Source organism: Halyomorpha halys, unplaced genomic scaffold (assembly GCF_000696795.3).
Source record: "Halyomorpha halys isolate HHAL.00 unplaced genomic scaffold, Hhal_1.1 Scaffold155.1, whole genome shotgun sequence".
Taxonomy (NCBI): Eukaryota; Metazoa; Arthropoda; class Insecta; order Hemiptera; family Pentatomidae; genus Halyomorpha; species Halyomorpha halys.
The window spans coordinates 1,213,602-1,240,162 of NW_027115270.1; the positions used below are offsets into that span (position 1 = coordinate 1,213,602).

At 28.8% G+C, this 26,561-nt stretch overlaps 1 protein-coding gene across 5 annotated transcripts in view; it reads left to right on the forward strand.

Annotated features, from left to right (window-relative positions):
- Ms (Myosuppressin) overlaps positions 1–25,931 on the forward strand; it is a 377,051-nt gene extending 351,120 nt beyond the window's left edge. For 4 of the 5 annotated variants that reach the window (XM_067052342.1, XM_067052343.1, XM_067052341.1 and 1 more), the window contains 2 exons: positions 17,803–17,996; positions 25,535–25,931. In XM_067052342.1, coding sequence (XP_066908443.1) covers positions 17,804–17,996; positions 25,535–25,626 — 285 coding nt within the window. In that variant the 5' untranslated portion in view covers position 17,803 and the 3' untranslated portion in view covers positions 25,627–25,931. Of the gene's footprint in view, positions 1–4,614; positions 4,734–17,802; positions 17,997–25,534 lie in introns of those variants that run through there. The other variant, XM_024358266.2, reaches the window with a different exon arrangement.
- Positions 25,932–26,561: the final 630 nt, after the last annotated feature.

A 26,561-nucleotide genomic window follows, 5' to 3' on the forward strand; every position in this document is an offset into this window, starting at 1 on the left:
TCTGATTGGGCAAACAATAAATATTATTATTATTATTATTATTGTACTACACAGCCTGCAAGAACCCGGGCTCCACTACAGCCAACCAATCAACACGGCCTCTTGCTTTCTCCTTCCATCTGCCAGCCTTCAAGAGCTTAAAATCCTTCTCCACCTCGTCCAGCCGACGGGGACGTCCTCTTTTCCGTTTTCCATATGGTTTGCCATAAACCATTTTTTTGGGTATCCTTTCATCGGGCATCCTCTCAACGTGTCCGAACCATCTTAATCTAGCTCTTTTAATTAACTCCATGATGGGTTCCTCGTACAGATTTATCAGTTCCTCATTCCTTCTTCTTCCCCAAACTCCATTCTCCGAGACTTCTCCCCATATCCTTGCCAATACCTTTCTCTCCCAGGAGCTGAGCATCTGTTCTGCTTTTCTTGTCAAGGGTCATGTTTCTCCTCCATAGATCACTACTGAGTGAGAAATAACGTTTATTTCCTGCTGCTATCCTGAACTCTATTTCGCTCTCTACTTTGTTATCATCTGTAACCAGGCTTCCCAGGTACTTAAACTGGTTTACAGAACTAAAAGTGTGTTCTCTGAACGTCACTTTGCTATTCTCTTGAGCTTTTCATGTACACCGTCTTGTTTTCATTCACCTTAAGGCCCAATTCATAAATTATAGATAGGGTTTTTATAAATGGGCTGGTAAGGTCAAACATAGGACATTTAGGATATCATCAAGAAACAATGATATAGTTTAAAATAATATTTGTTGATTGTATATTTATTTAATACCCGCGGGGTGTTGTTTTTATGAGTTTCCATGTATTCCTTTTCCACTCAAACCTTTTATTTTTTACTTTTTCTTCCCTACCTATTGAAATCACTCTACAAGGACTATGAAATGGTCCGTTACTTTCTAGCATAGAACTGGAAGAACATTGGAAACTTACTAATATTAGTAATACCTATTCTTAACAAGTCATTTTCACACCATATATATCTGACCTATTTACCTTTTAAAGGTATAAACAAGTATAATTTGTAAGATATAATTATGAATACCCGATAATGTGTTCTACTTTGCTATTTTTATAAGGAAACTGGAATTTGTTTTAATTTGGTATAAAAAGTTGTGGTTTTATTAAAAATTCAATTATTTTTTACGTAATATGTCCGCAGTTAAATAATAAAAGTACCGACTTTACTGGAAAGTAAACAGAATCCGATTTTTCAAGCTGAAAAATAAATACAATGTTCAATATCTGCCATTAATCTACAAGCTTAAACTAAAAGGCAAAAGGTATAAGCAATCTCGAATCAGAATACTGAAGTTTTTTTTTTATATTCGCAGAGGTTCACTTAATTCTAGATTGATTAATATTTACAAATCAACTCCGATTGAAGACTCCACAATTCACAAATACAAATAGTGGAGGACTAAAACAAATAGTCGTCTTTCATCGCATTTACACGTGTTTACTCTTCAATTTATCTAATTCGTTCTTGTGAATCTCTTTTAGGGGGAAGGATGATTTTTTTTTTTTTTTTTCCGATAAAGTGTGAATCGAAAACGCTTGGCAAATAAATGGGGAAAAATTAAATAAAAAAGGAATAATAACAAGGAGACGGTGAATAGAAAAAACTGGATTTGAAACAAACAGATATAGCCTAAATTAGAAAATTTTCTTTTTCTATTGTTTTTTACACTATGAAATCTTAATCATAATAAATAATTATGCGTCATATTTTAATAATAATTTTTGATTAATATTTTTACATTGACAATCCATCTAAAATCAATTTCTAAAATCTTAGAAATAAATATTTTTATTTTAAAAGAGTACTGATTATTAATTTATAATTAAGTCAGTGTTTCAGTATTTCAGAGCCACCAAAAGAACTAAAAATAAGAAACTTGTTTAAATAAATAATTTAAATTTTATCCATTATAGTCTCAAATATTTTCTTTTCTTTACAAGTCCAACGTTTCGGCCTATTCTGCCATCCTCAGAGACAATCTATATCAAATTTATGAACTAAATAATTTAAAAACACAACTTCATGCAGGCTATTCTGCCCAGGTCAATTCAACAATTTCTCTAATTAGTCAATTTTCACATTAAAACAAAAATTAAAATTCTTTATCACAATCACTTATTTGTTAAAATTGTGTAAACAAGCATTGTTGTGATAAATTTTAACAAATAAGTGACTGTGATAAAGACTTTTAATTTTTGTTTTAATGTGAAAATTGATTAATTAGAGAAATTTTAAGATTATAAGTAAAATAAGACACTTATTTTAATAGAAAAATTGTAACATGACAAATATAGTACCATATAGGGAATTATTCAATTCCCTATTATGTCATAATTAAATGAACAAATATAATTTATTTTTTTACATTTATAATGTAATAAATTAAACCTTTTTAAAACATCATTCACTCAATATTATCACTGTGATATCATAAAATGAACTTAAATACGTTCCAAACCGTTTATTTGTTTATAATATCATGGTGTACTTTGAAAATAGAGGAGAACTATGTATAATAAAGTTTTAGATGTATAGATATTTTAGTATAAATATATCCATCCAATACCTCTAACATAGTAAAATTTTATCAATATACTAATATCACTTTATTATATCTATATATTTTGAATTTCTATTATAATTTTTTTTCTTTTTTTTGAGGGGTAAAAGGCAACCTTTAAAGTTTTGTCGATTATGGATGTCAGTATTCTTAGACTAAATGTTATTAATATTCTAATAAGATAAAATTCAACAGAATAGGTCGCAATGGATAGGTTTTGGTTAAAATAAAAACTACTCCAACTCCGATATAAAAAAAAAACCCTGAAAATGATGTGGGTAAGACACCTACGTCTATATGAAAAAATATGGCCTCTCACTGCTCCTGGTTCGATTCTATATACTTTAAACAGAAACAGAGAAATACAGGAAAAAATAATGATGAATATTTCTAAGTGTTTAGAAGTAGAGAAAAATAGAAATTACCTTATATATATATTTTTTTTTAATTACTGAATTATATTATAATTTAATTTAATAACTATATTATAATTTTTTCTCGTTTTGCACCTCAAACGAGAAAAAAATTACAATAGAAATTCAAAATATATAGATACAATATAATGATATTGGTTTATTGATAGGTATGGATAAAATGATACAAAAAATTATAGTATGTTAGAGGTATTGGATGGATATATTTATAATAAAATACATATTTAGGTCTCATAAATAATTAAACATTTATTATAAACTTTATTATACATATTTCTCCCCTATTTCAAAGAATATATTGATACTATAAACATGAAACTGTTTTAGAAACGTATTTTAGTTCATTTTGTGGTATGCCATTTTCTTTTATTTTATTAGTTTTGTTGACTTCATATGGAAATATTTTTCACGTATTTCGTAAAGAAATTATATTTTTCACATTTTTTTTTTTTTTACGTGAGCTATAAATTCATTATTTAAATTCTCTACTAAAATTATGTCAGTCTCAGATTCAACTTTTAAATAACTATAAAATTTTGAACTATTCATGAATGTCTTTTTTTATAAAGGAATATACACATTTTTTTTATATTAAATATTCAAAAGTTTTAAGTTTTTTATTCAATTTAATTCGTTAGAGTATTTTCTAATAGAACAGAACAATGAATTTTATTCAATTTATGGCGATCTTAAAAATAAATATCATGGTAAAATAAACTTTTAGCATACACAAATTGGAATATGATTATTTATAGAGGCGTAATATCAATTAAAACTTTATAATATTTTATGTAAATGGTCGTAAGACCAAATCAACAACATATTCAATGTGGATTCATGACGGATTATTTTATTGGTGGCAAAATAAAAATAATTAAGAATTTTAAATATTAAGGAATGGAAATAGGAGAGATTCGATGTTTTAGCAGAACTCCAGAACTCAAATCCGTACATTTAAATATATTTTTTAATGATAGCGTGTAATGTAGTCAGAAACTACAAACAGTTTCTTGTTCTTTCAATATATCCACAGTGTGTTGGAGAGCGAAATAATAATTATGTCTTAGACTTACAATACCATCATAATATTTTTTTTTATATATGTATTTCTTTTTTATTATTATTTTTAATTTAATTTTTTCTTCTATTTCTGTATATATTGTATGCATGGATATTTAAACACTAATACTTAATTTGTAACATATTGTATTAATTGTCTTCAATAATATAATAATAATAAAAGTAACAATAAAAAATATTTATTCTTATGTTTAGTCTATTTAAATTTAAAAAAAGAGGAAAATTAGATACTTGCGAACAAAAGATTTAATAATCCTTAAAAAAGACTTGAGATAATACTTTACAAAATCTAGCCTTATCTAAGACACCTTTGTATTGAACTCTTCAGTCTTTGTAAAACAGTTGTTATGTCCGAACAAACATTAAGAACATTAACAAACTGGATATGTTTTTCGGTACTAGCCGACATATTACGAAATGATAACGAAAAGGTTATCACGCGCGTTCCTTGCGACAAGCTTCTGACACATCGCTACTGTAGCTAGTGAGCCCACACCTCTCGCTATGCCATGACCATGTTAAGCATACAACTATGTCCTACTGTTTGTTCTTGGGGATTCGGTTGAAGAAGAAGAGCAAATTTTGGCGTTTATCTTCCTTTTTGGACCATCTGGAGAATCGGTTGTAGGTGAGTCGAATTTCCAGTTAATTTTTACTCGGATTACATGTTTATTACAACAGTTCTGATCAGAAATTTAAAAATAAAAAATAAGTTTTTTTTCTGAATATATAGTTAAATCATTGGATACATATTTACAGGCAAAAATAAAATGAACTTAAGGGGTGATAAAATTTTAATTTTATATTCTTACCCACTTACCCACATGCATTCTTTCCATTTAAAAAGATTTTGAGACAATGAAGTCATAGAAAGTCATAACAATGGTTCATGAACTTAATACTGAATTATTTTCCTATTTCCTCAGTATAATAATATAGTACGAACAAATATTTATCAAAAAAGGACATTAACTGCATCGAAACACGACTTTTTGAAACGGATAAGAGTAAAAATGTTGCCCAAATTCACATCTAAAACTTAATGGCTGCTACAAGATTCCAAGGCCGTTTGTAGCCGAGGTAGTTAAAGCGTCAACTTTGAGCTCCTCACGACTCTAACGCACCGGTTCAAATCGGCCTGGGAGATCGACTTGTATTTGTTTGGTGGTCCCACGAAATGAAAACTTGACCCCACCTCACTATGGTTAGAATAGGTTGGTACCCTGCAGATAACTCTCCCAATATGTCAGAAATGACTAGGAAGGTCTTAAAAAAAAAATTTCTATTTCTGTCCTAAGTTTTTTTATTTTGTTTTCATAAACATATTTAAAATTATCATACAACCGGTTCTAATACCATTAAAAACTATGCTTATAATTGGTAGATTACGCCTGTGCCACATAAAAAAGCAATGATAGCCATAATTATTAATGCCCTATAAAAGGGATTTATAAAGAGTATAAAGTGCCTAATGGATACTGTAACAAATTGATTATTTATTACTTGTTATGAATCAAAATGCTCTTCATCTGTTCTTACACTTTGTTTTTATTTTAATTGACAATAAAAAAATTGTAAACTGATAAATATGACTCATTAATCAAATATTACTCATTCAATTAAATTTCGGACATGTGACATGGGACGACATCCAATTCGTTCTTGTGAATCTCTTTTAGGGGGAAGAATGATCTTTTTTTTTTCCTTTTTTCTTTTTTCCCGATAAAGTATGAATCGAAAACGCTTGGCAAATAAATGGGGAAAAATTAAATAGAAAAGGAATAATTACAGGGAGACGGTGAATAGAAAAAACTGGATTTGAAACAAACAGATGTAATTAAAAAGCCTAAATTAGAAAATTTTCTTTTTCTATTGTTTTTTAAACTATGAAATCTTAATCATAATAAATAATTATGCGTCACATTTTAATAATAATTTTTTATTAATATTTTTACATTGACAATATCTACTTATACTTATACTCTATAAAGAGTATAAAGTGCCTAATGAATACTGTAACAAATTGTTTATTTATTAGTTTTTATGAATCAAAATGCTCTTCATCTGTTCTTACACTTTGTATTTTTTTTAATTGACAATTTTATAGAAAAAAAAATTTGCAAACTGATAAATATGACTCATTAATCAAATATTACTCATTCAATTAAATTTGGGACATGTAGGACATTAATTTCGTCATAGATAATATTATTTGTCACATGATCGTCCGAATGAGGATTCAATTACGATATTTTTGAATTTGTTGATTTACTAGCGAATTTAGTTGAGTAATATGAATCTAGTAGTCGATGTTTTGAAGGTGGAATTGTGTCGTAAGGGAATATTTAGAGAGAAGATATGCCTAATGGTGTTTGGTGACCCTTAAGATGCTCTTCGACTTAGCCCCTCCTTGGTCTCTCTACAATCTAGGTTAATACGGCTCTTGTTTGGAAAACACATAAATGGTTTCTTAGATCACAAATCCTAATTTTTTTTTTTTTAGAGGAAAAGATTTAGTATTTCAGGTCTAATAAGACTCAGTATCTTTAAGATTCTTTTAGATGTATAAGTCGTGAGCGTTAGGTTGATAGTTATTGTCGAACTTAGTATTGTGAAAGAAACCTAGATACGGAAATTTTGGTTCATGTTATTTACTTGGTTGTACAAGGTATACATAATATTGTACGAATATTTTAATATAATGTGAATTGATTTCTACATTTTTATCTATTATACTTGCGATGGCCAGAGGTCATTTTTTAACTTTTCTTACCTTAGTACCAATGGTATGACCTAAAACTGTGTTGTTTTTTTATAAGATACTTTCTTTCAAATCGATTTAAAAAAAAAAAATCAAAAATCGATTTATCCATACTTTATCACATGTTTAATATACAAATAATATCCATAATATATTTAGAATGTAATACTGATATGAAAAATGTGTAGGATATACTCAATGGCGTTACAGAAAGATGTTTACATTTCTTTGAGGTCTAAATCTAACTTAATCCGATAAATCTAGTGCTCCAAAAAGATTTTTGTTTTAAATTAAAAGCAGATATATTTCTATAACAATGTTTATTTATTTTATTTTGATGTGTATAATACTTGTTTGTAATTTCATCTATTAAAGCCATCATATTTTGTCCAATCATTTAACTAATCATATTTCAAAAACTAATGTCGAAAGACCCATAAATTATTATCATCTCGGTTTATTATTATGATTATTTTACATTTTTAATCGACTAAAAAAAATAATAAAAAATAACACTCCCTAAACGTTTCCACTTACGTAGAACCCAAAAATTTAAAAAAAGATGATCATGGATATAAATGTGTTAGTGAACGTGAAACATGAGAAGAAATCAATTTTGAAAGGACGACATTTGAAAAAGTATAATACATCTAAACAGAATTTAGCAAAAGGGGGGGGGGGATCAGTGCAGAAAAATAATTACCCAAGATCGAAATCATATATGCATTGGAAATAGCAGAACATTTGTGAAATAATCAAAAGATATATTTGATGTACATAAAGATATTCTAATTTATTATTAGAATTATTTGATATTCTAATTTATTAATTAGTCTAACTGTCCAGCAATAGATAAGTGAATGCAAAATTCATTATAGCAATTTACTAACTACCTCAAATCTAATTGCAACTTTGTAAAATGCAAATCATAATTGTAAATATGTAATTTTAATTGTAAATATGTAACTTGTAATTGTAATGTAATGTAACTTGTAATTGTAATTGTTAATTTGTAACCTTCTCACTTTGTAACTTTGTTAATATGTCAATTGTTATCTACTAACTTTGTAAATTCAGATAAATGGCCCTAGTGGTCGAAACACTTAAATAAATAAATATAAAGATATTGTGGTAAATAAACTGGTAACCCTTATGCAATAAATGGGATCAATTTGGGCGTTTCGTGTCTTGAATATCTGACTTGAGTATCCCTAATAAGAATTTATCAGGAGAAGGGGATATACACGGGACAAGGGAACTTGAGGACCGAAACTGCGATTGGAAGATTGAGTGGCCTATGATATCACTACAATGTTGGATGTGCGCTCACCCCAATACTATGACTCACTGGAGGGTGTTTACCCCTAGGAAGAAGAGTAATCATGTTTTTAAAGGTATTTGGAAATCCAGTTTAATTTTTTTATAATGATTCTTAAAGGATCTTCTGCACATATTTTGCAACATTGGAATATGGTCCTTATATGATACGTCTCTGTAATCATATCGCCAACAAAAATCTTAAGTTGACCAGTATAAGTGGAAACAGCAAACTATTTTTGTATTTGACCCAAAACGGTTAGGAACGTCTTGTGACTGGAATAATGTAGATCTATTTTGACTAAGTAATTTCTTTTTTACCTTTCTACATCCAGCAACCGATGTCAATGCAAAATTACCTACATCACACATGATGATATTTTTGTTTTTCTCCTCCATGCCCTAAAAATAAAAATAAAATTGTCAGTAAAATATTATTTCTCTATTTGCCAAGGACAATCGAATGGTCTTCAAAAATATTTATTAACTCGTGAAATGAACATGTGGAACAAAAAGGACAAAGAACCAAAGAAATGATTTCGATAATTTTTTATCAACGCTGATCTTTCGGTAATTTCCACTAACTTTCGTAACTGTAGTGGCGCCGGTTCGAATCCTGCCTCAGGAGACTATGGTGGCGCCACGAAATGAAAACTTCTACCATGGTTGGAATAGGGTGATAACCTGTAGGTAACCCCAGTATGTCATAAATGACCAGAGAGGGTCTTATAAAATATGCGTTTTTCGGAACCAGAGAAATTTTGTAATTTTTTTTTTAAAAGTTGTTAACTAGTATAATATTATAAACATATTTGTTACATCTTGGTTACCTTTATAAGAAAAAAATACCAATAAAGTACACGTCACAGATAACGTCATTTTATGCTCTTTTCGGTCTACTATTATAATGTTTTTTAATAAAGGAGTTAGTGTATGAACGGTGTATGTTACAAATAGTAAATTTAAAGAAAACAGAGTTCAGTTTTTTTTGTTGGAGCTTTTTTATGATTTAAAGTATTCATAAACCCTTCTACAGCTAGGTATATCAGTTATTAATTGAATTTTGAGGTTAAAGTACCTCACACTTTAACAACGCTTAACAAAGTACCTTAGCTAGGTAGGTCCTTCATCCACACTAAAGATTCAAAAAATGTTACCTAGTCCCTCCATCCCCTTACTCCTTCAATTATAATAAATTATATCCATATGGTCCTTACATTCTTCATTAATTATTTTAAATGCCCATTGTTTCGGATAACCTGGCCATCATGAAGAATAATCTTCACCATGATTTTACCACCTCACAATAACTGTTTTTTTAAATTTATTTATTTAATGTAATTTACATCTGTACAAAATAATAAATACAATAAGTAAATATGTGGAATGTTTCATTTTCACTTGAAAATCTTGGGAAGGAACCACCCATTGGTGCTTCAAGCATTAATTTAAATTAGAAGGTCCCGTGGCCAATTCCTTTTCAGACGCCTCGGAGGATTATCAGGGATTGTTAAGGATGAGAGATTAAGAATTAATGGGTTAGGATGGATAAGGAGTTAGGAATGAAAAGACGCATATTTGTTTTGGACCAAATCTGCTACGAATGGGATGTTAAGGTCTTTGTGGATGAGAATTTGTAACGTAAAAAGGAGCATCAAGGATTTTACGTAGGATTTTGGATTGTAAGGATTGGATACGGGAGGAATTTGATGGTTTGGTAGAGCCTCAGAGCTCAATACCATATGTCCAAATTGCTCTTATCATCATAGTTAATAATAATTTTTTATTACACTCAAGTGAGTGAAACATAATCAATAAGTATCAACAAGTATAGTCCCGGACAAGATATTAAAATGTAACCGGTTTTTTTTTTCTTCATAACTTTATATTAATAAAGAAAGTTATAATTTAAATTATTACTTTCTTAGAGCTCTTTGCACTTACAGTAGATTCTTATTATTCTTCCTGCATTAGCCGTCATGATTATGCACTGTTTTTAATTAGCACAAACGACTGTAAGGGAAAAACATTCGAATATTTCTCTGTGTTAATGTTAAATTATTGATCGTTAAATTTTTCCATAGATAGATTTTAACTATTGCATTCCCTCCTTCCTTCATAGAGCATTGAAGTTATGTGGATACGTGTCAGTGTCCAGTAGCTCCAAGATACGAACCATTGTACGCCGTGGGGGGCTGGAAGCGAAGATAACATAATCTGTGAGTTGTGGCTATGAAAGTTTTCTCGACCGAAACTCTGCTTTTAAAAATAGTAACCACAATAAACCATCTCTAGAGCTGCCGTTGGATAAGGACAATGTTGATAATGTTTATTTTATGATCAAATGTACCCTGAGACTTACGCAAATAAAGTTTATCTCCTAGGTTGAGAACGCCTGATGGTGTTATTTGCTAAGCGAATGTGCTGTTAAAAAATAATAAATAATTAACAGCCCTATTTTTTTTTTATTTTTACTTTTAAAACTTCCTAACGGAAATTCTTACTATTGATTTAACTATTATTACTATTCTATTATTGGTTTTCCTATCGTATTGTGTCAATTTAGGTAAAAAAATATTTATCCTGTAGTTTTGATTTATTTAAAATATTCCTTATCTATAATGTCCTCTATAAATCTTAGTTGCAACTGATTACAACACCTATTTGAATTTTTTTTTCTAAGATCCATGCGTCAAAAAACCGTAATTTTATGGAAACTAGCTAATGACAAGACTAGTAAAGTATTAAGATTATAAATTGTAATAGTAAAAAAATCATTGAAGTTATTAAGATTCCAAACTCAACCCAATTGATGATATTAATTATTCTATCACTATTACTACTTGAACAGAAATTTAATGCCCACTATCTTCATGGTCAAGCACGTAAACTTACATATTTATTGCTAATTAGCACTCTACAATATAACAGCTAAATTACACAAAATTTGTCCGCCTTTATTGTTCATTTATCTAAGAACTTTATCGCAGTTGTCTCAGTCCATTACAGGTTCGGCGATTCATGAAGATTTGAAGAGAATTTTTAAATAATTCATAAAACATGAAGGTTACAGAAGAAAAACGCACAAATCACTTTATATATGTTTTGTTTCAACCCAAATCTCATTCATATCAAAAGTAGAGCCAAGAAGGCCACGCCTACGAAATATGAGTTTATGTTAAGGTTAATAGGAATGTCCGCTATTGTAGTTTAAACTGCAATAGAAGGAGGCCAGTGATTGGCTCACACTCTTCCTTTACTCCTCTGCTACACCACTGAAAGGCACATAAGGCCCACCTTTTTGGCTTCACTTTTCCTGACAGCTTACTTCTTCTATTGCACTCCTTCCAATATCCAAAATGGAACTGATGACTCAAATTTTCAGAAAATTAATACTGACTGCCTGTTTTCATTTTTTTGTTGTTAAAACTGTTTCAAAATAATATCCGAGATAATAATACAACTGTAAAAATGTAATTGTCTATTTATACATTGAATTCTTGCCTTTCTGTTGGTATTTGGGATACTATATAGTCTCCACCCCTGTTTTATTGCTCAATAGATATTTTTTTTTAAAAGCCTTAGTAATTACAACTATAACCAAATAATAAATAAATAAATATTATTTGGCAAGAGAGTACATGAAGAGGAAGAGTGAGAGGGGGATAGAAGAGGGGGATTTAACCCACCTTAGAACGGTCAAAATATAAAAAACTCATTTTTTTTTTTTTTTTTTACTTTTATCATATATATTTAACTGGCTATATTTGGGGAAAAAACAACATTAATTTCTAAACTTGTTAGTTTAGATATTAATGTTGTTTTTTTAACATTAATTATTTTGTAACTGCTCAAAAATCAATAAGGAAAAAATATGGTAAAACAAAAAAATGGTGAACCCCACTACTATTGTTAAAAAATAATGATACAGTTAGGAAAATAGAATATTTATGATACGATCATATCTATAATGTAATATAGTATCTATAATAGAATATGTATATGAAATAATTGTATCTATAATATAATATCCATGATACTATCGTCACTCAACCTATTTCAAGTTAGTGGTAAAACAAAAAAAATGTTGAACCCAACTACTATTGTTGAAAAATAATGATACCTTTAAGAAAATATAATATAAAATCATTACTGTATCAGTGGTATCGGAAACGATTTAAGAAGTTATACTCAAATTGCTGTACAATAGAGTTTTGGAAAAAAATTCAATAATCAATGCTTCTTGCTTCTTGTTTTCCATATTGTATGGATTCGTTTATTTCTAAATATTTGACTCAAAAAGAAAATAGCATATTAGCAAGCAATGATAAAATGATAAAATGTATAAAATATGATAAAAGTAGACAGAGAGGTTAATCAAAGATAAGGATATCCTTTAATTATGAAATTATTTCAAATTAGCTTGTTCCTATCAACACGAGTTTTGTTTATTAACAATTATCATAAATTTAATGATAGTCTGAGAACAATTCTTAATATTTGCGGGCGTTTCGTCCTAATTTGTAGACATCTTGGCCAAGAGTTCAGAGATAACTAAACTTCAAAAAGAGAAAATTTGCATTTAGGTGTTTTTTTTAGTTATTTACTGAAATTTATGACTATATTGATTAATTTTAATAAAACTAGTAAATGTGGCGTGAATTATAGTGCAATATCATGTAACAGAATTTTTAAGATTAAAGGGGTTAAGAAATTTTTAAAACTTTTAGGCTTTTTGGTCAATAATATAAAATTTAAATTATATGACAATTATTTTAACATCATGATGCTATAGAGTCGGATTTTGTATTTTAAAGAGTTTTTATTTATCAATAGTGAAAAAATGACATAGATCTTTTTTGAAGGAGCGCATAAATCTCTGTCAGTTGGATGGATGAGAATCCACCGTCTATAGCCTTTGCATTTCATTTTCGGGTTCCGTAACATTTATATTTATTTTAAAATATTGGTAAAGGATATTAAATGGAATAAAATATATATACATTATCTTTGACAATATCATACACAATATATGAGTATTTTTTCATAGGTCCTGTGTATGTCTTCGAAGAGTAGATTGAAATAGGAAAATTGTAAAAACTAATTTAATGATTTCAAAAAAACATAAATGAAAAGATAATTTATTTAAAGTTATTAAATTTATTAAACTAAAAAATCATTTTGAAAACGAGAATGAGGTGATATTGAAGGAAGTAAATTTTTACTATCACTTAATAAGTCTGTAGGAGCTTTTACCGTTTAACTTTCAACACATGTTACCGATTTGGCCAGAACCAGATACCAATCCTTCCATGGTAAACTTTCTAACCATCCAAATCCACTTGTTTTTAACCTGGACTCTCCTTCATTACCTAATAATCCTCCTAGGCGTCATAAAAGAAGATGGCCTCGAGACCTTCTCCTCTGCAAATGTTATTGGAGTTCTATCTACGGATAAATTCACAACATGTCTGTATCATGCTATTGTATAACTAACATCAAATTTACTTGTAAATTTTTTAAATAAAAAAAAAAACAACCGTTGTTCTGAAAAAAAACAACCTTGACATTAAATTGTTATTTATATATTAATTGAGTGACTGTGTATTAAGTGACTTATTTTGTGTGTTAGCTAATTTTTTAAAGATTTGTTTTTATTATATTAAAATTTATTATTAATTATTATGAAACAATAATTTTCTATGCATGCTTATACATAATATAATAGTATATTATTTTGTATTCCATTAAATAAATTACATTATGAGATGAGTATTTATGAAACTCAATTTTTACGAAAACTTAAGAGAGCACTAAAATTTTCTTATAAAAACGTAGGAAAACAAAAAGTTATAAAACACTGATTTAGCCTAAAATAGATTCTTTGAAGTTAATTAATTCATAATAGATAATCTGAAGTTCAAATAATTTATTTCTTATTTTATTATTTCTTTTGATTACATATTTATTGGGAATATTATTTATTTTAATTTTAATAAAGTTTTTTTATTTATTGATTTAATATTATTTTATTAACCATTTTCTTAATTAATAAATATCCAGAACATATGTAAGTAAACTTTGAATGGAGTTTTGGAGAGTATGCATTAGCAGGTGGTAATAGGTAAACATCTCATCACAGCCGTGTAGAACAATAGGAAACAATTTAATTGCCTCTTCAGCAATTAAATTATGTTTGTTTCCATTAAATAGTTGCTTGTATAACAATGTTGTTTATTGTCTTTCAATGTGACTTATACTGAAGATAATTGATCCAATATATAAGCGTTTCTTTTAATTTGGTCTTCAGGTTCTATAGTACTTCAGAAAGTAATAATTTATTGTGTAAAACTATCCGATACTGAAATTAAAAATTTGTTTAGATAATTTATCGTTGAATAAATTAATAACGTATATACAGAATAAAATATTCCATCATTCCAAAACTCAATCCATGCTTGGCCAAAATCAAGTTACTTAAATTGTTAAGTTACTGCTTACCAACTACAAGTTTAAGTTGGATTGATAATCAGCCCAGTTTTCATGCTGTATTAATAATAAGAAAACCTCTTGTTCAGTAAATACACAGGAGCTAAAATTTACGATATTATTTGAATAAAATAAATTACAAAAGTATTGATATGAATAAATTACTTTTTTTCCTATTAATTATACTAAGAAATATCAATATTAATTAAAATTTTGATATAAATGAGAAGCCCTAAACCAATATGCATTTTGTACATTTTATAATAAAATTCATTTTGTACGGAAATTGTTTTCGACAAAAATTTTAAATTTCATATTGGTTCTTGCGAAATTAATTTCTCTCAAATGTTATGAATTTTGTTTGGAACAAAATAAATTTTGTGTGAAATGGACTAAATGCATTTTGATCTGGAGCTTCTCAAATAAATTACAAATTAATTGGTTTTTCAAAAATTACACGGGTCATTTATTTATTAACACATTTGTTATTTCTAAAATAATCGGTTCAATATGGTTCTTTGCCTATTTCAATAATTTAAATAACAACTTATAGTTATATTTTAGTCTAAAATGGTTTATTAATCGAGGTTCTTGTATTAAAAAATATAATGAGAAATATCCTTTGAAGAAATTTAGGAATACAATTACATAGCTTTGTATATTTTAATATTCAATTATGTTATAATGATCTAAATAATAATTAAAAGAAATAATTTAATGGGTTTGTAATTTTCAATATACTTTAATTTTTTATTATTTTTTCATAATTTTTGATAAGATTAAATTTTTAAATATGCTTCTTAATGTGAAGAATTTAATAACTCATTTTTATAGAATATTAATGCTACAAGTATTTCTGCTGTCATTAATAAAATTTTCTTTTCCACAAAATTATGGTATTTTATATCTTTACAGAGGTTTTTTAATTAATATGTTTGAAATTTAATTTACAAAAATCTCAGACACAGAATATATGTATTAAACTTCACATTTTAAAAATCGATTTAAAATAATATATCTTAGGAGAGCAGATTTGTAGAGTGTATATATCATTGAATCGCAATCTGTTGCAAAAAAAGGAATGAGGGAGTGGAGTGACCGTTCCAAGCATTCCTTTCTGTCCATTTCCTCGCTCCATTTAGATTGATCATAAGTGACCACCTTAAAAGTCCAAATTTTAAATATACATAATCTATAAATATTTTACAAACAGCATTATTTACTCTCTCTGTAATGAATTCCCCAACGGTTAAGGTACAATTTCATTCCCTGGTCAAAACGTGACTGCAAACATCCTTCTAATAAAACATTTATGAACTTATTTATAAAGAGAATGTTTAAAGTAAAGCACATCAAAACATCATCAAGCAGACAGAGTATAATTTAAATATTTTATTGCAAAGCACCTACGATTGAGTGGGAAAAAATATTTTAGTTTAACATTCTTTCGCGAAAACTTCCAACTGTTGTAGAAAAGTAAAATGCATGGAAATAAATATTTGTATTTATAATCAGTGGTTAGAAAAAATTTTCTAAACAAGAAAATATACTTTTTTATTAATCAGTAAAATATTCCAGCAGATCTTTACGAATTTCTATGCGTATGTATATGAGCTGGTTTATATCGTGCTATCATGACTGCAAAATAAGTGGTTATTTTTTTCTATATTTTTTATAGTGTCCATTTTACTGTTCAAATATTAGAGGTCTACCCATTGTGAGAGAGGGTCAGGAAGGGACGAAATCCCTAGTGCCCTGTAGGATTTGACTAAAATAATGCATGGAGTCTAGTCAAATGTTTGTTAAACAAATAGAAAAAAAAAATCATTTCAATCTATTGCATCCTCAATGCAATTCTACCTCAAAAATCTAACTTTTTAAAAAAATGTATTTCAAATATGTTTATTTCATAATAAATTTAAAAAGGTAAATTTATTATTTTTTATTTTATTTATTTAAAAAATTACATCCAATATGGTAGGACCAGATGACAACATCTGCCGGTTCCAATATAAATCATAAAAAAGAAAGGCATAAGTGAAATGTAAATATTACAGTTTTACTATTAGGGCCTTGTGGAGGCTTTGCAATGTTTAAGCTAGATAAGTACAATATGAATTAATACCAAGTGATACAACTAATAATTTAATTAATAACTATTGAAATGAAAATAAAAATAGAATAATAATTATTTAAAAAATTAAATTAAAAATAATATTAAATGGAGAATACAACATCATAAACCAACATTTAATGGTTTAAATAGATTCTAAGAATCAATGACTTTTAATATAAAATTAGAATTATTCTCAATACATTTTCTTATTAATTTTGCTAATAATTTACTATTTCTCTGGTAAAAATGCATTTATCATACTCTGACAGTGTACACTAATTTATAAATATATTTTATTTTTTAAAGAAAAAAGAAGATATAGGTTAAGAAAAAGGTTGAGTTTTAAGTCAATTATTCAATTTCAGAAAAAGAAGGTAAAAGGTTTGTTGTTGTATATATATATATTTTTTTATTTTTAATACAAATACACTTATATATATGTATATATATCGAGCTTTACTAGTGTTGTTGAGAACACTTACTTAAATAATTATTATAAAGTAACCGGTCATAATTAAGTGAATTTGTAAAAAAAAAAAAAAAATGTTTTATGTTAATTTAAAACAATTAACTCTTGTTATTATAATAAGTAAGAAAGTTTCGTTTTCATCATCTGTTAATATTAACGAAAAATATAATATGTGGAAAATTTAGTGGTAGGTGGCTTACAATATTATTTTTGCCCAGTGCCGGACTCAGCTGAGGACAGCCGTATTCTTAACACTGAAAGGAAACTAGTTTCAGCTTTAAAATTTTCTCTTCAAACAAATAATTCCCGAAAACTTCACACAATCCATAGAATAAAAGATGAGGGACGACATTTCACTAGGCAAAGCCCTCTCGAGGCTCCTTCTATACTTATACTCGCCTATTTAAAGACCCGAATCAATTCTGACCTTCATCAGGGTTCAATAACCCACCTTTTTCCCTAGTGATAGCTCTTAGATCTATTTTTTTTTAAATTAATTATTAAATCCATGTATAATATTATTTAATTATTGATATCGGTTCCAGAATGAACTTCAGTTGGATGTGGACAGTGCTCTCTGCCGGCCTGCTCGCTGGCACCGCCCTGGCTGCCCCGGGTCCGGACTGCTCTCCAGCCGTACTCCAAGAGCTGCCCGCCCGGGTCAGGAACATGTGCGCTGCCCTCTACCAGTTCTCCAATGCGCTCCAGCAGTATATAGAGGAGAACCCATCCTACCAACGTAAGTTCGCTCCAAAGTATACAAGAGCATGAAGTAGGGTTAAATAATCATGGACATGATGAGAATGTTTTAAACTTCAGAACTGTATCCAAGAAACATAAAAGGGAGAAAGAATGGATCGAAATAGCTATCAATATAAACTATTACCCATCTTATTCAATATACTAAAATCCATCGAAGTTTCTCATTTGCTGTATTTTTTATCTCTCTTCGCATCTTAGATCTATTTTTTCTTGTTTTAAAGAATTTGAGTAGAACCTAATATGTGAAACCTTAAAAATCCCTGCTACGTAAAATAGGTCATATTCATTTGAAAATCATACTTTCTGTTTATTTTAATGATGTGCAAACCGATCTTTATGGGAATTGGTTAAAAATGATTTACCAACTTTTTTTTTTCATGATTAACTGATCCAGTAAAGTGAGGCAATAGAAAGGGAGATGTAGTGGGAACGATACACTCTCAAAGAGCATTCATTTTTCTCTAAACCAATCATCGCTAAAAAAAAAAAAATTTAAATCTATACCGCTACAACCTACGAAGAGTCAGAAGTTTCAGTACTTTGTAAAGAAGTACTGTTACTAGACCAACGGTTGTGCAAGGAGGTGATTTTGTCATAATCACGTTCGACCGCCCGATTTTTACCCAATTTAAGAGGCTGGGTGGACTCCAGGAGGGCTCCAGAACCCACAGGAGTTGACTCACGGCTACAGTGTTGTAGAATACAATTTTCTGCCCAGCCGGATTCGAACAAGGGTCCTTATAGGGTTAGTAGTCACGCACTTTACCCCGTGGATACCGCGCTCCCCCAAACCAATCATCGCAGTATAGAAGAAATGCCTAACCATCCGAGCTACGGACGGCCCTAGAAATATTAAAAATTAAAAATCTAATCTCTTCTTCTCATAAACTGAAAATCTTTTGACTGAGTGAGCGATGATTGGTTTAGAGAAAAATTTTGGATCTTTGAGAGTGAATCATTCCCCCTACTTCTCCCTTTCTATTGCCTCATTTTACTGAATCAGTTAATCATGAAAAAAAAAGTTGATAAATCATTTTTTAGTATTGATCTAAAATCTGTTGGCGGTACCGGTTCGAATCCGTTCAGGGGCGTCGACTTTTTTCATAGATTGGCGGTCCCACAAAATGAAAAAATTGACTCCCAACCATGGTTAGGCAATATAGGATTCCGATGGGAGTCTTAGCTGAAAAAAAAAACTATTTCAAATTACTATCCAGTGATCATAGCTACCAAATGAAATCAACCCAATTGTCAAAATCTATACATCAGTTTTGAGACCCTCTCCTAGAATCTGGATTTCTCCTTGTGATTTCCTGTTCTAGATTTTTTCAGTAAAACCATAATATTTCTGCTTACCTCCTTAACCCTCTCTCCCACGTTGACTGTTCATTTAGGTATCTCTGAAGAACTAGACTTGAGAATAAAGTAGTTGATAATTGCTTTGTTCGGTCTATCTTTAGGGTTCCTTCTTTAGTTCCAACTTTTTTTTAAATAGATATTATAAAGGGATTATATGGTTAAGGGAAAATAGTAAGGATGCAGTTTTTACTCTAATGCCGCCTTTTAACTATCATTTAAACTCCAGTTCACTTCGGTAAAACACAGATCATTCCTTATCCGATCTTCTGAACTATGAAATTCCATCCTTAACTACAAACGTCATTTAAATAGCCTCCTTGATTACTTTGTTCTTCCTTGATACCCGTGTACCTTAAGACCCAATATGCTCACATGTACGTATTTTTTCTTTAACATTTCTTTTCTTTTGTCAGGATTTTATTCTTTGTCAGTTTACAACAGAATTCTTAAATTATTCCCCGACTATCATTTCCCGGATTTAAAAAAAAAAAACTTTTGCATTTTAATCTCATATTGTATATTTTTTTAGTACTCAATGGTTTACAAATATAATTTAAATCGTCGATTACTTAAAATTTCAAAATTCCTATTTAAATTTTATGAAAATCACATCGGCAATATCAATAACGTTAAAAGTAATATTAGTCAAAGAACATTTCAAGTCAGAAACTTGACTGTATAAACATTCAGGTAAGAGATAAAGTTGGGATACATCAACACAAACTTAACCCTTGACTAGCCCAGGCCGAGAATGGTTTCCAGAGCAGGTGGAGTTTATAATAATATAGCTTTCAATATGTGCTTGAATATTTCAGTGCACGCGTATATTTGAGTGTTCTTATGATGGTAGTGGAAATCTTACTACGTCCGTTTGTTCAGTTGCTGTAACAAAATAATATTCACTTTTTAGAACAAATTCTGGATGGATTTTCTCAAACTTTTAATTAGGAGGAAAATAGTAGAATCAAATCCCCATGTTTTGGAAAAAATTTCGGTTTTTGCAACATAATAAAAAAAAGTCATAAAGGAGCCAAAATTGTATTTTCACGTTGTTAAAAAAAAAAAAAAATAAAGGTTTGAAAAATTTAAATCGGCCAATATTATTTTGAAAAAAATTTGTAGAGTACATTTTTGGACTTTTGATTACAGAGCTTATTTGGGTGCTTAAAAAGTGGCTCTAAAGCTCTCTTTTTTCTTTTCTTTTTCTGGGCTATTAATTAATATTATTTGATTTTCAAAAAAACATTTTTTTTTAGATCTAAAAACTGAAAACTCTTTCTGACATCATTATGAATATTTTCTCCATGTTACTGCTCACCATTTTCTAAAACTAATGCAGTGTCTACGGATTATTTTTCCAGTAATGATCATGTTGATAAAATACATTCAGGATTTAGAGAAAAAACTTTAGCCTGAACTGACCAGCCATATTATATACATTTTCATTCGCATTTTAGAATAAAAAAATATTAGATTGTAAGTTCTGCTTGATTATAATTGATGTTCATCGCAACAAAAACAGAATCCTAAGAGAGAGAATTATATTTTTTGAATTTTTTTATATCTAGTTTTATTAGCAATTTCAAACTTTAAGGCAATTCTTCTGTGATAGGTATCAATATTTTTATAATAATCAATTAATACGTGCAATTCTTTATGTTATATATCACTATCATGCTATGTTACATTTAGGTATATATATGTGATTTATAAACTTATATTTTACTTTCATTAATTATAAAAAATAGCGTGGAGTTAAAGTAATTAAGATAATAATACCTCCTTTTTTTAAGAACAATTTATAAGAAAAATTGAAAACACATTCTTTCATACCAAAGAAATATAATATACAAACATAAATTAGGTACGTTTCAGAAAAATTTCGGGTGATTTTGTGAACTAAATCTACCGCAGACTGGCCTGCAATATCGAATTGCTAAAATTGAATTTGTTAAGCCTACCTATAAATTTCCAGATGGGATTATATAATATTTCATCTCACCAGCTTGGGATAGATTTTTCATGATTGTGAAAGATTTTATCCGACCTATATTTTGGACAACCAATAACATTATTTTATTAAAAATATTATATAAAGAATGTCAAGGGGAGGGGGAGAATTTCACAAAAGTTGATTTTAATCAGTAGAAAATAATTTATTTATTTTTCATGTTCAGCTTAAAAAATCACAATGACATTTCAGATGATAATAACCTGTATTTTTAAAGATTATTTATTCTATAAAATATTTAGGTGAAGATAGCTATGTTAATTAGGTTTCTTAAAATACTTCGCCACGATTTTATTATAGTTTTCATTTTTCAACGTTTCGACCTTACATGCCATTCTCAAGTACAATCTATAAGGACTCTGAGATAAAAATGAGAATAAATTATGGCAATTATAATATTCATGAAAATAGAAGTGTGTGTAGTTAAGGTATAGTATAATATGAAATGTTAAGCAATACATTTGTATTTTTATTTTATTTCTTTCCTTGCATTTTAGTAGAATAATAATGAATTATTGCAGATTGTTCCGGTTGAATTGGCCGAAACGTAGTAAGGAGAGAAATTCGGTAGTGTTGCCCAAATATATCGTGTTGCTAGGATATACAGCTTACTTATCAATCTATAATTGGATATATATAGATTAACATATATTAATCAAAGATACAAGATACCATTTTTTTTTCAAATAATAACTAACTGTATCCCAAATACGATATACCTCTAATGTTATAGTTTTTTAACAATTTTATTTCATTTTTTATCTATTTTTTCTACCTCCTTCTCACAAACATTTCAATTTTAATTTTCCTTATTCATTCTTACTCTTTTTTTTCTCAACCTTATCTACACTATTCTTTGGATTCCTCTCTTTAATTCCTCCCTTCTACAGGTTCAATCCGTTACACAAATGCATTGCACATTATACGAAATTATAAATAAATATAAATATAGAAAAAAATAAAATAGCCATAAAAGTAGAACAATTTAAAAGTAAATAAATAAGTTTGCAAAAACTAATAAACAAATTTTTAAAAACTTCTAAATAAGTTAAAAATTAATAAATAACTTAAAACAAAAAAAACTATAATAAAGTAGTATTGAAGTATTACGAATACATCTTAACCTAATTCACAGATATTCACGTCGAAAGTCACAATTTTTCATACATTTTATATCTCTAGTACATTTCGTTTATTCGTTTATCGATTAAAGATATCATATATTCCCATTTTCTCGTTCCCATGATCCTCTGAACGGGAAGATATGATACTTAACCCTGTAAGTATATTTGTAAAAGGGAACCTTCTTGTGTGAACTTAACGACAGAGATGAAGGGAATAGAAGCCCATAGCCATTTCCTTAAGCTGCCGATTATCCTGTTTCTTTCATCGCAGTAGTTTGAGAAGAAAAAGACGTTTTGAAAAAAAGAAAAGAAAAAATTCCTTACTCGATTTAGCTCGGTCTTTTCCAGTTTACTTCTTTCCTAGCAATTGCTAAGTATTCCTCTCTCTGTCCACCCGAGTCTCATTGGTTCTCATATTCTCACTAACTGTAATTATTTTAGATTTTTTTATGTTAAGAGAAATAGTATGACAAACTTTTGAAAAAATTCAAATCTTGATTTTCAAAATTAAATAATCTATGACCAAAGAAAAAATTTAAAATTTGGCTGTGCACTTAATAAATATAAATAAATATAGTAATATATATTTAAAAAGACGGAGATAATTTTTAAAAAAACATAATATCAAAATTGTTATTTTCAATTATTCGTTGTTTAGTGACTTTAAAAACAAAAATATATGTTTTTTTCTCAGAATTTGACGTGACCGTAACCATTTCAGGTATTGAACAACCTGATTTTTAATTTTTAATTATTAAAATAATAATGCTTAAAACAAAATAGAAATTTTTTATATATTTATTGAAATTTACTACTGTACATTCATCCAGTAAATTTGATTTAAATTTATAATGGAGTGATACAGGTGTGTAGAGAAACTATCCATTGGTAGCACTCCAATTACATTTTTATATTAGCAGGTTTCGTGGCCATCTTCTTTTCAGGCGCCTCGGAGGATTTTCAGAAATGAAAGAGGAAGCAAGGTTAGAGTGATATCTCGTTCGGGCTTGATCGGTTGCATAGGGAACATTAAGGTCTTTATTTATGATTTTATTTGTGGCAAAATATGGAGCATTGAGGATTTTACGAAGAATTCTCGATTGTAGGGATTGGATACGAGAGGAATTCGGAGGGTTAGTGGAACCCCAAAGCTTAACTCCGTACATCCAAATTAAATAGAAAATTAAATTTTAATTTTATATTACGGGTTTTAGAACCATTTTGAAGCTCTAATCTAATATATTCGTACAATAATATATTTACTTATAATATTATTATGGAAACACAGAACGGATGGCTCAGTGGTATGGCACAGTGCTATTAACTCCAATGACACGTGTTCGAATCTGGCTATGGTAGATAATTATTTTCTTTTTCACTGTAGCCGTGAGTAAGCCCTGTATGTTCGGAAACCCTTCGGGGTCCATTCAGCCTCATGAAGTGGGTACCCTTCATTGGGTAAAACTCTGACGGTCGAGCGTGATTCTTATTAAATCACCTCCTTGAACAACCGTGGGTCGGGTGACAGTACTTATTTTCAAATTACTGCACCCCAATCACTTCATGTGTTGTATTAGTACAGATTTAATTTTGTTTTTTAATTTTAATTATTATTAATCTACTATCCGCTATGCATACACTTATCTTAGAGTCCTTTAATTCTTATAATCTATTATTAAAAAAAAAAAATAAATAGAAATTGACTAAGAAGTACGATTCCTCTCAAATAGATTGATGAGTTCATCACTGACGTCGGTTGAAATTGATGTACTTAAAGAAATAGACTTTGAGGGGGAAAGAAATTTCTTACAATAAATCAGGAAAATTATCTTTTGTAAAATTTTAACTTTATTTTTTTTTTTTAGTAATTTTTCTTACTCTTCAGATATTAAATAAAATTAAATCTGGAGGCTCCTATATCTTACTAATATTCAATGCTGCTCGATTTCACTTATATTCTGACTTAAGTCACCTCTAACCCCCTAGTTTCTAACCTTGCATCCTCTTCCACTCCTGACAATCCTCCGAGGCGCCTGAAAAGAAGATGGCCAGGAGACAAGCTAATGTAAAATGTCATTAGAGTGCTACCAATGGGTAGTTGCTCTACACGCTTGTAACACTCCATTTTAACTAAGATCAAATTTACTCAATGCATTATATAATATACAGTTGTAAATTTCAATGCAGATATTTAAAAAAAAAAATTCCCCTCTTTTTATTCTAAATATATGTCTCAAAGGTGAGATAAGGCCGTCGCTAAATTGGGGTTTGGCGGTGCGAGTTGGCCGGGAAGAATTACCTTTTATTATTTTTAGTGTTATGATCTCCTTCGGAATATTATATGTGCATCGATCAATACTACTCGCTTAAGTGTTTGTTTTAAATGTGAGATAAGCTACCATTGGCGGGTTCATGTCGTTTTTCAATTTTGCCATTATTTCAATTGTTCAATTTAAATGGTCGGAAGTACAACTTCTTTTATCATTTCGAGACAAAACATTATATTATGAGAATCTTCATTTTACATCACATGAGGGAGGAATGAATAATATATCCTAACATGAGCCCCATTGGTTAAAAACGGCCCTAAACAAAGACCCAATGCCTCCTATATTTTAAAGGCCAATTTTGATATTTACTTAATAACTAATAAAGACATTTTTAATAATAAAAAAAAATTCTGAATTGCCTTGGGTTAATTAATCGATAAAAAGTCGTGTATTTACATTAGTATCTGTATTTTTTATTCATTAAACGATTGGAGTGTAAGGAAACACTTTTAAAGAAGCTTATTATTCTTCAGGATTGTATTACAATTCTTAAAATGATCTCAGGCCAATATAGAACAGAAAGTTAATCGAATCTGGGCGCCAAAATTTGGAATCTTGTAATACCTTCTTTATTCTTTTTATCTTAATTTTATATCACTATATTTCATTTACTACGTATATTTATGTATATCATATATTTAAATGTAGTTTTATACATAAATAATTATATAATGTTAATTTATATTTGCAGCGGTTGCTCGAGAGGCTAGCCCAATCTATGAGAGCGGAGTGAAGCGACAGGACCTGGACCACGTTTTCCTGAGATTTGGCCGCAGGCGCTAAGCACCACCACGACACTTAATGTTTTATTGAAGACTGTACTTTAATTTCTTTATAATATTCAGTTATCATCCTCATAAAAAAAAATGTTGTAAATTTTTATTATTCCCCTCCTTAAAAGTTGTCTAGAGAATGTAGCGTTGTAAGTTATTGAAATAAAACCGGCCCAGCTTCTATTGTATTTAATTTATATTTTGTCAAATATAAGTGTTAGCGCCAAAGTTGTGTGGAACTATGACAGTATTATATTACTATATGTAAAATGTAAATCATCCTATATTATTAAAAAAGTTTAATAATTTTCCCGGCTTCTCTGTTATTATTTTGAAATCCTAACTGCCAAATACCATCCTACTCCAATATTATTAAGACTTGAGGTATCAAAAAAAAAACGAAAACAGTTTTATACATTGGCTATTCATGATACCCAGAAAAGAATAAATAATCATAATTTTTAAATATAAGTATTTTAATCAATAAAAAAATTATAACTCAGTAGTGAAAATAAAAAAATAAATATACAGCTATAAAAAGTTTTTATAGCTGTATATTTATTTTTTTTATTATTTTTATTTTTTTAATAATAACCATCTCTAATTGTTTGAAGTTATAATCAATGGATACATATAAAACAATAAAGAATCTAACAATAGCTGAAGTAGAAAATAGATGTTTTTTTATACCCATGATTGTTATGACCAGAGCCTGGATTTTAATGTAACTGCTTATCTTATCTGTATGCATTTTTAATGCACTGATCAAATATGAGTTGGTGTACTCAAGTGCAATGAGCTACGTTTTTTATTTTGCATATTTGACGATAAACACATATTATTATTGTATATCTGGAAGATTTCAAAAAATTACAAATTAAAAATAAAAATGCTACAATGAAGATGAAATAACTGATTATAATCGTAGTGTCGAGGCGGTTGGGT